The sequence below is a fragment of the Aythya fuligula genome, chromosome 1, assembly GCF_009819795.1.
Source record: "Aythya fuligula isolate bAytFul2 chromosome 1, bAytFul2.pri, whole genome shotgun sequence".
In the NCBI taxonomy this organism is placed as follows: domain Eukaryota; kingdom Metazoa; phylum Chordata; class Aves; order Anseriformes; family Anatidae; genus Aythya; species Aythya fuligula.
In genome coordinates, this window is record NC_045559.1 from 30402167 (window position 1) to 30416613 (window position 14447).

At 36.4% G+C, this 14447-nt stretch overlaps 1 protein-coding gene across 4 annotated transcripts in view; it reads left to right on the forward strand.

Annotated features, from left to right (window-relative positions):
- Nucleotides 1-12450, forward strand: part of PNPLA8 (patatin like phospholipase domain containing 8) — a 36576-nt gene extending 24126 nt beyond the window's left edge. For all 4 annotated transcript variants that reach the window (XM_032190694.1, XM_032190688.1, XM_032190712.1 and 1 more), the window contains 2 exons: nucleotides 10750-10945; nucleotides 11290-12450. In XM_032190694.1, coding sequence (XP_032046585.1) covers nucleotides 10750-10945; nucleotides 11290-11564 — 471 coding nt within the window. In that variant the 3' untranslated portion in view covers nucleotides 11565-12450. The remainder of the gene's footprint in view (nucleotides 1-10749; nucleotides 10946-11289) is intronic.
- The last annotated feature ends 1997 nt before the right edge of the window (nucleotides 12451-14447 follow it).

Consider the following 14447-nt stretch of genomic DNA (forward strand, 5'->3'; position numbering starts at 1 on the left):
GTTGATGCCCTAGCAGAAAGTTATTTAGAGAAGGATATTTCTTCATCTTTAAATGGCCAGCAAAATTCTGGTTTTCACTCTCTGTTCATAGCAAGTGTACACAAGTTCTCCTTGTGCCAGTACTGTTTTCCAGTTTAATTTACTGTTCTTTTAGTAGTATTTACACTTCTGATGTGTATATGGAAAGTTCTCTTATCCTTTTTTTTATTTTGCTAGTCTATGTATGCCAAGCTGTCTCAGTCTTGCAAAATAGGCTCTATGTTCCCTTGATCATTCTCATAGTCCTTCATTGCACCTGCTGCAGTTGGGGTAATGTTTCTTGAAACTGGACTATTCAGTGTGTTTTGGCGTGACCTAAGACATACTGTGAAAAGTCGAATGATACACCAGATTCAAAATCAGCATTTTTAAACTAGAAGCAAAATTTAGAGAAGCTAATTTGATCAGCTGGAACACTGTATTCTAGGTGAAGTTTTAGCTGTGTCATGAAATTCTTCTTTTTCAAAGGAAGATAGAGCATAGAATTACAATTTAAGATCCCAACTTAGTTCTGAAGAGCACAGCTTTGTGTTTATGAGCACTTTTCATTATGTGTCATCTCATTTGGGTTTTCCTAGACCTCAGAGTCATTCGGTATTTATTCTAAAGCCTTTGTATTTACAAAGCCTCTAATTTTGTAGTAGCAGACTTGATTAGTGGTTACGTGCTTCTGAGAAAACGGTGAAGAGGATGAGACCCAGACCAGCCTTTGAGTACTTCTGATAGAAAGCAGTCCCCAGCTAAAGAGTTCCTCACTCATGTAGACTCTTGTCTCATCTGGTTATTCTCCACTGTAGTCTCTTTAATCCCTTTACAGTGGTCTGGTATGTAAGGTGCTTGATAAAACAAGATTTTCTTAATTTAAAAATTCTGATTCTATTTTGGTATCAAGCCTTCAATGAATCCATGGTATATTTCGTCATTCAGGCATTTACTTCTTAATTTAGAGAGTAAATTTCTACAGGACTCAGGAAACTGTTGGTAGCTGCAAAAAAACTTCATTTAAAAAAGTATGGTATCATCCCTTTATTAATAGTGAACATAATACTTCCACAGCACAGGGAAGGAAAGTGACCCTTGCAAACACTCTCCAGCCTTTGCAACGTGCCCATCTCTATAGAAATGAATCAAGAAAAGAACAGTTGAAATAAATCAGCATAGTGTGAATTATAGGCACTTTAAAATCATTCCCTGTTCTGTCTTTAGATTACTCATAAAAACTTCTCGATGTTTTTACAAGTTCTAACATGAATCTTTCAGTCCTTTTCATTTTCTGACCCTCAATACTTTCTTTCCCCTCTCCATAGGATTTCTCTGTGATTCTATTATTCAAAGGAGTTATTCCTTTGTTTGGGTGCAGAACCTTTCCTGCAGTTCTTTCTCCCTTCTCTCCCTCATTGGGGATACAAATACTGAGTAGTTGATATCCAAATCCTGATCCATCTCAATTATCTCCAATAATTAGTGCACTTTTCTTCTTAAATTTTGTACAGTTCAGGATCAAATCCTTTAGTTATGAACCTGCTTTGTTCCAGTTGCAATGAAATGAAATCTAATGTTTGAGTCAACGAAGAATAAAGTTGTATTAAATAAATATCTTGCATAGTTTTCTGTAATAAAATTACGGGAAACCCAATCTCAGTTTGGAGTTACATTATGAAAGGCAAAACTCATCTTGAACACTGCCTGTGCTTCTCAAGCTGGGGTATGTGTTTAAGGCTAGTATAGATTCAACCACAGGCCAGCTTTTTTTTCTCTTGGGTTGTATGATCCTCTGTTCATTGTTTGGGAACCAGTTTAAATACATACTATCCCAGTGACGTTGCTAAATTAGTACAATTAAACGTGGTACATGGCTTATGCTTTAATGAAATATCTGATTATTTTATTTCTTCTTTCATGATGTCTGCCAATATCTGGTAAATCTTCATCAGTGCAATGCAAGTACATTTTCTTTATCTGACACAAAAACATTAATTCAATAATGTTTTCAGCACAGCTGGTCACTTTCTGTGAATTAATGACTAGCTGGGATGAGTTAATAATTTAAGATAATCACCTAGTAGTCTCCCTCAGAAAACCATTTATTCCAAAGAAATGTCAAGAGCAAACGTGGGTAATGTAGGGGGAAAAACTGTACGATACATTAATAAATGTTTAGTGATGGCAATAGTACTGGTAGCTCTCAGAAGCATTTAGTATGACATTTGTCTGTATACAAAGTGTTGTCTGGCATTGATAATTTTTAGAAAAATGCATACTGTATGGGAGAACAGTTGTATCAAAAAGTAACCTTTTCAATAAACTTTCAATCTTTATTAGATATTTGTATATTTTATGTGATGTGATCTCTCAATCTAGGGTATTCTTTTTTTACGACTGGAGTAGTAAAAGTACAAATGAAGTTTTTAAATTCTTTTTAATTGTCAAAGAGCCATTTAACAATATAAATGCAAATGCATTGAATTTTAATTTTCTGTATGAGCACCTTCTAAAGATTTTTTCTATTAGCCAATTCAAGTGGAATAAGACATTTATTTGAGGAAATTTAAGAGATCATTTCTGCCTCTTCTTAAGTAATGGAATCTGTTCATTCTGAAATAGTTAGAAATTCAGTGTATAAGAGGAGTGCATTAAACATCCATCACCAAGCAAGGCCTCTGTTAGGAAGCAGCATTACGCAGAAGACATTATAAATTGTATACAGATGACCTAGTGGCATCTCTGTTAGCATGGCTATGAGGCAAGGGTGGTTCTTCTTAAATAAAGTGTGTGAGATATTCGTATAAAGAGCTAACGTTAGGTCATTGTGTGCTGTACAGGAGATAATCTGATTTATTTTAAAAACGTTTTCTCACTCATCTTTCATGCATGAAAGTAAGCCAGACCCACCATTAGAAGGAACCTAAAACAAATTGTTCTGGTACACTGTATGTTTTAGAGATGTGTTAGATGTGATTGGCACTGCCTTCCATTGTTACCACCAAGATCGAAAGGAAACAGTGCTACTAATGCGCTGTTTGCTGCTTACAACAATATTTTTAGGGTCAAAATAGTTTGTGCAGGGACATAAAGATGTCCTGTGCTTTCTGCGAGTCATCCTCAGTAGTGCCATGACTGACTACTCACCAAAGGAAAGCCATAATACAAAAAGTTTGTGATATTAGATTAATGTTAACAAACCAGGGTAATCATGGAACTTTTGTATTGAGGAGTATTTGTATTCAGTATTTTGTACTGAACACTGTGGGAGCTGGCATATTGTCCAGCTAAATCTGATACACGCACTCTCCTTTTTCACAGTGTATATATTGAGAACTGTTATTTGGTAGCCCAGTGACCTTTGACTAAGCAAGCCCTGAAGCTCTGTCTAGTGTCATGCCAGCACTGGATGTCCAGTGCAATCAGAGGACTGACTGGGATCTGAATCTCAAAGATATTGGTATGGGAGATCTTACAAATAGTCAAACAAACCTCCTGTTTCTATCTCCTATTTTCTACTCTGGGAACGTTTGCTGCTGCTCATGTAAACACATTGAATTTGCTATTGCCTCAGCAAGACGTACCTTTTTATCTATGGAAACTCCAGTAAATGCTTTTGGAATATGTATTTTAATTTTTCAGCCAAGTAATCGCTTGCAAAAGTTCAGACTCTTCAAACTCCTTGTTTGAAACAATAAGCCCCAGCCTTAATCTGTGTCTGTTCATGATTTTTATGTTGATTTTAAACATAGAGTTTGAAAAATACTTGTCAAAACTCTGTTGAGAATCTTTGCCTGTCTTGTCTTACCCTCTGATGGCTTTGTACTAATTCTGTCTCCAGTTCTTCCACAAATACAATGAACGTAAACAACAGAGCAAGTCTGTAAAAGTGAACTAAAATGCAAAGCATGTCTGCATAGGCAGTGAGGTGAAATGGTTACTATGGAGCCAACAAACTCAGCTTCCAAATATCGGACTTGGCTTTCCTAAGTCATATATCTTTCACCCAATGCTAAATTATTTTCTCCACAAAGCTTAACATCACTTAAGCGAAACTTCAGCACACAGGATGTTACACGGAGCAATTGCAAGGCACAACTTGAATCTGACACAATTAAGAAGTGTAATGATAGCTTATGAACATGCAGTGTATTCTGAACTTCAATTAAAGTCCATGGTAAAGTATGGTTCAAATTTTTTTCAACATCAGTTTAACAACTGGTTTAAATTATTGAAATAAATATCTGCGTGGTGATTTTATGTGCTTTCACCATACTTACTTATATGGGACAGGATTTTCAGCAGGTTCTGTGTTACCAGGCTCCAGGTGGTCTGGAGCACTTGCTTTCTTTGAGACCTCCCTTCTGATTATGAAATAAATAAGGAAAATTTGACAGTATTTAACCAGGATTTTCCTTATCACTAGAACCGTGTAAGCCTTGTATCTTCAGCAAAGATATTTCGATGGAGCACATGCCTACAAAAAGTGAATTTGGGGGGCTTTAAATAATTAGATCTGGTAGACAAATGATAAGGGAGCCTTCCCTGGCTATTTTGTAACTTTAAATACACTTGTAGAAAATATTAGCTATAGCTTTAGACTCCAGCTAACCAACGCTAGGCCCTAAAAATAAGGTTATGTTTGCATTGGGCAAGTTCTAGAAAAATCTTTATGGGGCAGGGAAAACATTTCGTAAACTTCACTTAGGAATTACTTGATTAAAGGTTGAGTAAAGCATAACAATTGTATGTTTGCCGCTTGGAAAACCTTTGGCAAAAGACTGAAAGTAATGTATGAGTGACTTTATTGCTTTGCTAGCACAAACAAGCTTGTTTATACATGTCTCTGTTTTAAGATTTTATTCTTAAATATTCCTCAATTATTTTTTACTGTATTTTTAAAGCCTTCTCTACTGTTAACTGTCATTAGGAAAATTATAAACCCTTCTTCAGCACTTGCTTGCTGTGGCACTTTGTGCTCAGTGTGCTGCCAGCAAATGAAGTTGCCTTAAGCGTGGATTGGTTTTGCAGAGTTCAGAACACGAAGAAGTGGACAGGAGATGCCAGCACACTGACCGTAGCAGCACAGAACACAAAGGGAAGGGGTGACTCATGTATGTTTGGGAAGTGAAAAAGATTGCAATTACACTGAGAACTAATGAAACGAGAGAAGACGGTGAAATGTAGTCAAGGACAGGCGATCTAAGAATGGGAGAACAAAGAGTGAGGCACTGCTCTACTCTGGCTGTTTGCCTAGCACATAGTCAGAACTTCAGATAATTGCACATTTTTGGGGATGTTGGTCAGCACTTCAGTCATTTAAAGAGTTCCTGTAAGTTTCAGTTCATTTCCAAACGAAGAGCAGCAAGTGGGAAAAGCATATTTGCATATATATTGTTTTTCTAAGACTTCTGATGGTACTGACAAAGTTCAATTTCTTGTAAGAATGGCTTTTAAAATGGGTTCATTTTACAGCTAAAATAACATGCCTTTACAATGTTTCGTGTACTATTTCTTTAAGTAGAGTAGAACTTCGGGAAAATCGAGAGGTTGAGGCCTCAGGAGGTAGTCTTGTCCAGCCTCCTGTTCCAAAGCAGGTAAACTTCACAGTTAGGGCAGCTTTCTCAGGACAGGGCCTCACCCTGCTGAATTTTGAAAATATCCCAGAATGGAGATTCTACAGCTTTCTCTATCTGTGCTCTGTTCTGCACTTCTTAAAAAAGAGTCTGGCTGTGTATTCTCCCATTTTTAATAGTAAAAGACTGATTAGATTCTTCCTTGGCTTTCTCTTTTTCCAGGCAGAGCAAACCCATATTTCTGCCTATCTTCTCACTTATGTTCAGCCCCCAAAGCATCTTAGTGGTTCTTCACTGTCCACATTCCAGTTTCTCAGTGTCTTGTAATTGGGTGTCTAAAACTGGACGCAGTATTCCCAGTATGACCCCATGAGAACTTAATAAAAGGGAATAATCACTTCACTTGACCTACAGGTTATGCTTTTAACCTAACATGTCATTAATATTCATTCATGCAAATGTGTGTTGATAATATAGTATTGTGTCTAATAAACGGTTCATATTGTTTTTTCTATATGTACACAGATTACTGCTGTGGTATGGCTCTTATCTAGTAATGTAGGTAAAAGGGGCTCCACAGTACTTGGAAATGCTTTAGTCTGTCAAAAAGAAACCACATTTATTAGGAACTGAAAAGGTTTAGGGCCACACAAAGCATTGCTTTCTAGAACTGGAATTGCATCTGAAGCTTGTAGTGTAATTTAAACTATCACTTTATGTCAACAAGATTTTTGTGATGCTGTGTGTCGTATAAAAATCCTTTTTTATTTACTATATTTTATTTATATGTAGGCTTTAGGAGAGCAGAATTGTGCTATCCTAGCATGTATCCATTACATGTTTGCTTTTCCGCTATAAATAATGTTGTGAAAATATATTTCATTAAAAAAAGATAGTGGACACAAGGGATGCAACAATTTTCAGACACTTTGAAGGTTGCATTCTGTCAGTGCCTTTTGCATGTCTTACTAAGGTCAGCATTTGTTAATCGTCATACTTTCAAGTATTGTAAAATGCGTTATTTTGTAAACAGTTTCATTTGTGAAGAGTCGGGCACACAGAAGTTGTCATTCCATGACATATGCAGCTTGTCACTAGGATACCTACTTTCCCATACCTTTTCAGTGATTCATATTTTTTCCCCATAGCACATCACAACTACCCAGTTTGTAGAAAAACAACACAGTATTTTACTGATGTTTGGTTTGTGTGTTCCCCAGCCATGGCTGTCCTTCATCAATACATTTAAATGCCTCGGTGAAACTTCTTCCTTCTGGATTGCCATGCTTGGTTTGTCATTCCTCCCTGCTGCAGAAGCATGTTGTGTAGATCCTAGTTCTTCCATCCTACTGAGTAGAGCACTTAAATCTAAGCTTGAAAAATAGGCAGATTAAAGACGAGAGATAGTACCAAGAAAGTACAGCATTTGAAATGGAATCGACTCCCAAACTGAATTACTTCTTTCTGGAAACAGAGACAAGAATCAGATTTTGGCCAACAGGCACCTCGGTACCCATAGATAAGATAAACAAGGCCAATTTATTTTATCACTTATCTCCAGCTATTTAACTGTATGAAACTTTTCAAAGTGGCAAGAAAGCTCATAGAAAGTAATAATGGAAGAGGAAGCTATTGTGTTATTCAAGGGACATTGCATACTACTAGCAGTCACTCGGTCTCTTGGTTATACTGCACATTGGTTAACCAATCTTTAAAAAGCTAAGCACTTAAAATAGAAATGCTTTAATTGGTAAGTTATAAATAATTTATATCACTTCATATAAAATTATATAACTAATGAATAACTTAAATGGAATCAGGAAAAAAAAAGTAAAGATGCCAAATAAATCCAGTTGTTCTCCAAAATAAATTGATAGGCTGAACACAGGGGAATTCCTGAGCAATGACTGGTGAAAATCCCGGTGATCTCAGTGTATCTTATATACGAAAGTGCAGACTGACTCACTTGGAATTGAATTCCAGTGTCCCAAGGATGAACATGAAGAATCACGTCATGATTTCTTTGCATTATTACTTTTTTAAGAATTAGATCTTTCATATTAATAGTCAATATCGATAGTCAATTTATTTCTCAGGGAAGAGTTTTTGTGCAATTTCATGAAGATCAAGAAAGCAAACAATTATTCAGAATCAAAAAAGTCACTTTTTTGTAGTTTGACCTGGATTTTTTGTTTGTTTACAGTTTTCCTCACAATTCACCTACATGTGAGATCACTGAAACCAATTTTACAACTTGTGCAATATTTTTTACATGAAGATTTCATTCCTTTGACATAATTTGTTCTAAGCTTTCTGGAGCTTTCTGAGATAAATTATTGAAGTATTTTCCTCATTGATTCCTCAGAAGTCCAGTTTATAGTAACATTATTTACTGCTTCAGTAGTCGATCATTGTAAGCAGAAAAGCAATGTGATAAACATCTTTGTTTAACAGACTAAGCTGATTTGAAGCACAATATTGATTATCAATTGTAATCTGTTTGCAGGTGAAGAAAAAGAAATCACTTCCTTATTGAGTCCTAACTTGCCAAAAATTACATATAGCTTTATAAATGCTTTAACTATATTAAAGGTGTCCAAAAAGTACTAGGAGTGGATATTTACTGTTAGTCCAACAAACCTAAATTGGAGAATGTTGAAGTATGGAAATAGTTGCATGAAGCTGGTAATGTCATCATAGTGCACATTTGATATGTGTAGTTTACATTCCTTTGGTCTTCTATTTGTCAAATTGACAAAAATGCAGTAATCTAGTATTAACTACATCATGTATTTTGATAACTCTAATCTTTCCCATGGTGGAAAAAATCATGTTTAATTAAATTATATTGACAAGATCAGTGGAAATTATTTGGTAAGCATTTTTTCATTTAGGATACAAAGAAAATACGCACCACAAAGATAAGTATTAAGATTTCAGATTAAGATTCATGGGGAATTTTATCAAGGACAAAAACATCCTTGTTTTTAGTTTTCTTCATCAAATCTAGTTTAAACATAAGGATAATAGGCACTGAAAAGACTATTCATTTTAGCAGTGTTTTGAGCAAAGTGGACAGTAGTCCAGAAGGAGTTCAAAGATCTTTTTGTAGTTTGAAATGGAAGCTTAATTAAAAAAAAAAAAAAAATCAAAGCTCAGTAGTCCTGTTTTTACTTATCTAGCACAGCTGTAGTTAAAAGGAGCTTCAGTAAAGCGTGTATTGACTCCAAAACAGTTTCTATTCCAAACTCTTCTTGAGCTAAGTTGGTTTGTTTATTTCCTTTTCTTGTAATGTGGTTGTCAGGTATAGGATGTAGGGAGTTCAGGGAGCTTTTGCATAATGCTTGTAGTAGTCATTCTTTCTCTTCTATATTTTGAATTTTTTTTTTGCATAGATTTTTGAATAGCTAAAAAAAAAAATCTTAGTCTCTACTATTATTTACTACAGAAATTTTGAAACCAAAATCCTCTGCATGTACATGAGTAGTCGGCATAGCTGTACAAAGGGCATCTTGTGATTGACCAACCTGATAGCCTTCTACAATGACGTGACTAGCTTGATGGACAAGAGGAGAGCACTGGATATTGTTTACCTTAACGATAAAAAAAAAAAAAAAGCCTTTGACATCATTTCCCATAACACTGTAGACAGTGAGGTGGAATGCAGATGAGCTGAATGGCCAGGCCAAGAGGTTTGTGTCTCAAAGGCCAGTTGAAAGCAAGTCACCAGAGATGTATCCCAGAGGCCAGTACCAGTGGCAGTAAGGTTTAACATCTTCAGTAATGACCTCGATGATGGAACAGAGTGCACCTGCAGGAAGCTTGCAGATCATGCATTACCTGGGTGGAGTCACTAGTACATCAGGTGGTTGTGCCTCTGCTCAGAGGGACCTCAGCAGGCTGGAGAATTCTCACGAAGTTCAAAAAGGAGAAACACAACCCTGTGTATGGAGTGGAATAGCCCCAGGCACCAACCCATGCTGGGACAGACTGGTTGTAAAGCAGCTGGGCAGAGGGACCTTGGGGTCCTACTGGACAAGCTGAACGTGAACCAGCAATGCACTCTTGTGGCAAAGAAGGCCAACAGCATCCTGGGCTGCATTAAGAACAGTGCTGCAAGCAGGTCAGGGGAGATGATCTTCACTTGCCACACTGGTGAGGCTGCATCTGGAGTACTGTATCCAGTTCCCCGGTACAACAGAAATAGAGCGCATACAGGAGCAAGTTCAGTGTGGGGCCACAAAGTTGATGAAGGGACTGGAGCATCTCTTACAGGAGAGACTGAGAGAGCTGGGAATGTTCAGCCTAGAGAAGAGATGGCTTATGTGGGGTATCTTAGCCATGTGTACAAATAAAAGGGAGCCATGTTCTTCCCAGTAGTACCCTCTGAAAGGACATCAGGCAATGGCATAAATTAAAATACATTAAATTCCATCTGAACAGAAGAAGGCTGTTAGGGTGGTCAAACACTGGAACAGGTTGTCTGGAGAGGTTTGGACTCTCCACTTGTGGAGATGTTTAAAACCCAACTGGATGTGGCCCTCAGCAACATGCTCCAGCCGACCCTGCTTGAGAAGCAGGGTTGGACTAGGTGATCTCAATAGGTCCCTTCTAACCTAAACTGTTCTGTCATTTTTCCAAGTCTTAAATCTAGGCTATAGCATCCTATGTAATTACTGTGCCTATAGAGCATCCTTAGCTCTTGTCATTTATTTTTTTTTATTTTAGGATCTGCAGGTTTAGATTTTGTTAGAGAATATAACCTTGTAATAGAAGTAATAAACGTTTTCAGATGCAGACTTCTGGGTTGTTTAAAGAATTCTCTATAGCCTATCTGTCTTAGCTTAAAGATCTTCTGAAGATGAACTCATGACTTCATTCAGATCTTCCAGTGAATGCTACTGTTTCAACCTACCTCTTCCACACTACACTGACACCAGCAGAACTGACCAGAGACCTGAGAAGTGCTCCAGAAGCACAGGAAACCTGCTGCATAGCACAAACAGAACAGTTGCACGGAAGTTGGAAATCACTGCCTATTTCACTGACATAGTCTTGTATATTAATGCTATTGCAGGTTTAGTTTATCATTGTGATTTATTTCATGACTATGTATTACATATAATGCTAAACCTTTACTTTTAATTTACAGGATGGAGGTTTGCTTCTAAATAATCCTTCTGCACTGGCAGTTCACGAGTGCAAGTGTCTTTGGCCAAATGTTCCATTGCAGTGTCTGATATCGCTGGGTACTGGTCGATACGAAAGTGAAGGAAAGACAAATGTCACATACACCAGTCTGAAAGCCAAACTCACAAATGTTATCAGCAGTGCAACTGATACAGAAGGTTAGTGTCTTAAGGTGCATTTGTACTGTGATTTTTTTTTTTTTTAAGATTCTTAGAATTATCATTCTCGATTATCGTAACTGAGGTTGTCTTAGAATACAAGATAAACATTTTCCAGAGAAAAAAACATGTATAGTGTTTGCAAACTTCTAATGAGAATGGTGTTTTTTTATGTTTTGTGTTTTGTTTTTTTTTTTATAAGACAATGGTGGAAAGATGTTTACTTAGCAAAGCAGTACATACTTAAAATCATTGTGTCACTCCAAAGCACTTGGTGTTCAGATTGTAGGACTGTGTCTCTCTCCTGTAAATGTAACAGTTTCATACATTTGTTTTAAATACAGAAGTTCACACCATGCTGGATGCACTGTTACCACCAGATACTTACTTCAGATTTAACCCTCTTATGAATGAAGACATACCTCTGGATGAAAGTCGGAAAGAGAAACTCAATCAGCTGCAGACAGATGGAATTCGCTATTTAGAACGAAATGAAGAAAAACTGAAAAAAGCTGCAAAAATATTAACACAAGAAAAATCGACTTTGCAGAAATTTCATGATTGGATAAGATTAAAGGCTGACATGTATGAAGGCCTTCCCTTTCTTTCCAAATTGTGAATATGTAATGCATGAAAGATTGTAAATGTAAATCCTATTCCAGAAAACTCCTCCAGTACTGTAAAGGAAGAATGTTTATTGTGGGTAAATAACATCTCTGGAAAGCTGTCCGTAGAGTTCTGGTGAAAGCAGTTCAGGATGGCTGTTTTGTGCACACTTAACTTGATATAAAGTTTTATGGTGTTAATTATTTTTTGAACTTTAGGGATCTTAATGTTGTTCTACTTAAATTTGTTAAAGTTGATAAAAACTGAAAATTATGAAAACAATTGTGCTCTACATTTTTCAATGTATGTACCATAATTATGGTGGCAGTGAGCCTTTATTCATCAACTACCAGGCTTGTTCAAAATTAACAAAAAATAAAATCTTCTTTCGCTTTAGAGTAGGCAATATACCTGTTGAGGCTCTTATGCAGCCAGTTAATATAAAGAAATGTAACATCTTGGAAACACTTTTCCTGTGTTAATTGCACTTTTACATTTGAAAGATAACATCTAAGTTCTTTTTTTATTATTTCCAATGTTTTTGTATATAACCGTATTCAGTAAGATGTTTAGATGACTATAAATGGCATATTAAATTATCAAAATTAACTGATGTTCTGGGGACTTGCTGCTTATTGTTTTTACTGGAATGACTTCACATTGGTTCATTCATTATTTGAAAATAATCCCAAGCCCCCAGACTTCATTTGAGCTGCTATTCCTGTCAGAGGATAAGGGAAATAACTAGTGAACTGTTTGAAAGTTTTATGCGAGTTGAGAAGCTTGTTATAGAAGCTTCAGTTTTGGATGCCAAACTTCACGTGTTTCTAGGCAAGAGAAATTTAGCAGTTGATACCTGAATAATAAATTATGCATTTCCTTTTATCTTTTAACTTTCATATGTGAATCCTCTTGAAGTTGTTCAAGTTGTGAAGTATTATTTACAGCATGCTACAATCTTACTACTCATTTCTGTGCAACTTCTTGCCTGTGTCAAGCAGAGGGGTGTGGTAAGCGATGGCAATACTGGACATCAGTAAAGCGACATTTTCAACAACAGGAAGGTACAAGTGAATTCTTAGAAACAATATCATAGGACAGACAAGAAGTGTCTGTGTTTAAATGAGGTGAAAATTCTGTGAAAAGATTTGGTTCATTTTAAAAGGCAAAAAACTGCCAATTTTTGTACATATTGCTGTCTTGAGGAAAGGGAAGGAGGTGCTTATTTCAGAGGAAGATCTGGATTTGCAATTACACTCTTTTTTTGTTGGAAACCCTTTTTCCTCTTGTTTATTGCTGTAACTACTTTTTCCTAGGTGTGGGGTTTTTTTACAAATACACATAGAATTGAGTTGAGCTACAGAGTAATTAATGCAGACTGTTTTAGGCCATGTTGTATAAATTCACAGGATGCATGTATCGAATCCTTTCAAACTAAACTCTTTGATCCTCAGCATTGCCAGTGCTGCACTATCAGGCACTAATTAGGAGTCTGTGCTCCCTTCAAAACCACTTTAAAATGCGCAGGCACAACAGATTTATCACTCCAACTGTAATTAGTTTTCAGTTACTTTAAAAATACCAGCAACTTGCGAGGATTCCCAACTATCACGGATGTGTTCCCTACAGCACAGAGTATAAAGTAAAATTGTTTTCAGTAAGTTTATTGAGGCATTAGGTGTGGAGTCCCATGTGATACTCTAAAACAGAAGAAAATGAAATAGGGAAATTGGAACTGGATAGACAAGGAAAAAATCTTTTAAATTGAGGGGGGGGTGGGTTATTGATAGACAGCAGATGGTTTGGTTGTGGGTCAAATACTAGCATATTCTAAATAATCGATGGACTGAAGAACGTGATAATTAACAGGTGAATCTAGGAGGAATCATGAATATTTTGAATAATGGGAGTTCAGGGCAGCATGAATGCAAGCAGAAAACAGGCTAGAATGAAAAAAAAAATGCCCCTGAAGAATACAAATATAACAACAATGGAAGGAATAATAATATAATGCAGAAAATCAAGTTAAAGGAATCCTGCTTTGAAGAAGTACCCATGGGAATGATGTGTTCAGTTTCCAAACTGAAATTGAGTCAGTGAATTCACAGCTACAAAAATAAGTATGTGTATTGATGCACCACAGAAAATTCCACGGACAGGGAAATGGGAGCAAGCCTGAAAAATGAGGCATCAGAGTGAATTTGGAATCTAAAATTAAGAACATAAAAAATCACAAGATACTAGATAACCGTACCAGGTTACTCATTGTCAGAGAAGACAGCAAAGTTTGTCTGCCCAGGTGAATGTTCACATTTGAATGTGACAGGATTGCATGCTGGAAAAAAAAAAAAAAAGTTCATACTTTAATTTAGGAAGTGATAATGTCAGTCTTAGCAAAACTGGTGTCCTTGCTCTGATTTTAAAGGGCAAGAGGAAAGAGACCAGAAAATGAAAAAGTAAAGACAAAAAATAATCTATCTTTGTGCAATATCAAAAAGAAAACACCCCTATGCCATGTCTTAGTTTCTAATTATCTATGCAGAAGGAGATCTCAATTGAAAGATGATTCATTAGCAAAAGAAAGAAAATAAAACTTTTAAATGTTGTAATGCGAGGCATTGATTTTAAGGTATTTCCTGCTAGTGGCAATTCCAGTAGCAATCTGAAAATACCAATTCTTTTGCACAGGGCGCAGACAGCAACAGTTGAATATAATTATAGTTTTGGTCACTGCTGTTAGAGAAAGAGATATTCAGACTAAAACAGATGCAAAGGAGGGCTGCCAAAGGGAAGATGAAGAGAGCATGGTTTGTTTCATCACAGAAAACAAGGACTGGAAGGAGGATATGTGCTCTTGTTCAAAATACTTCAAGAAGGAAGAGGTGATAAACTAAGG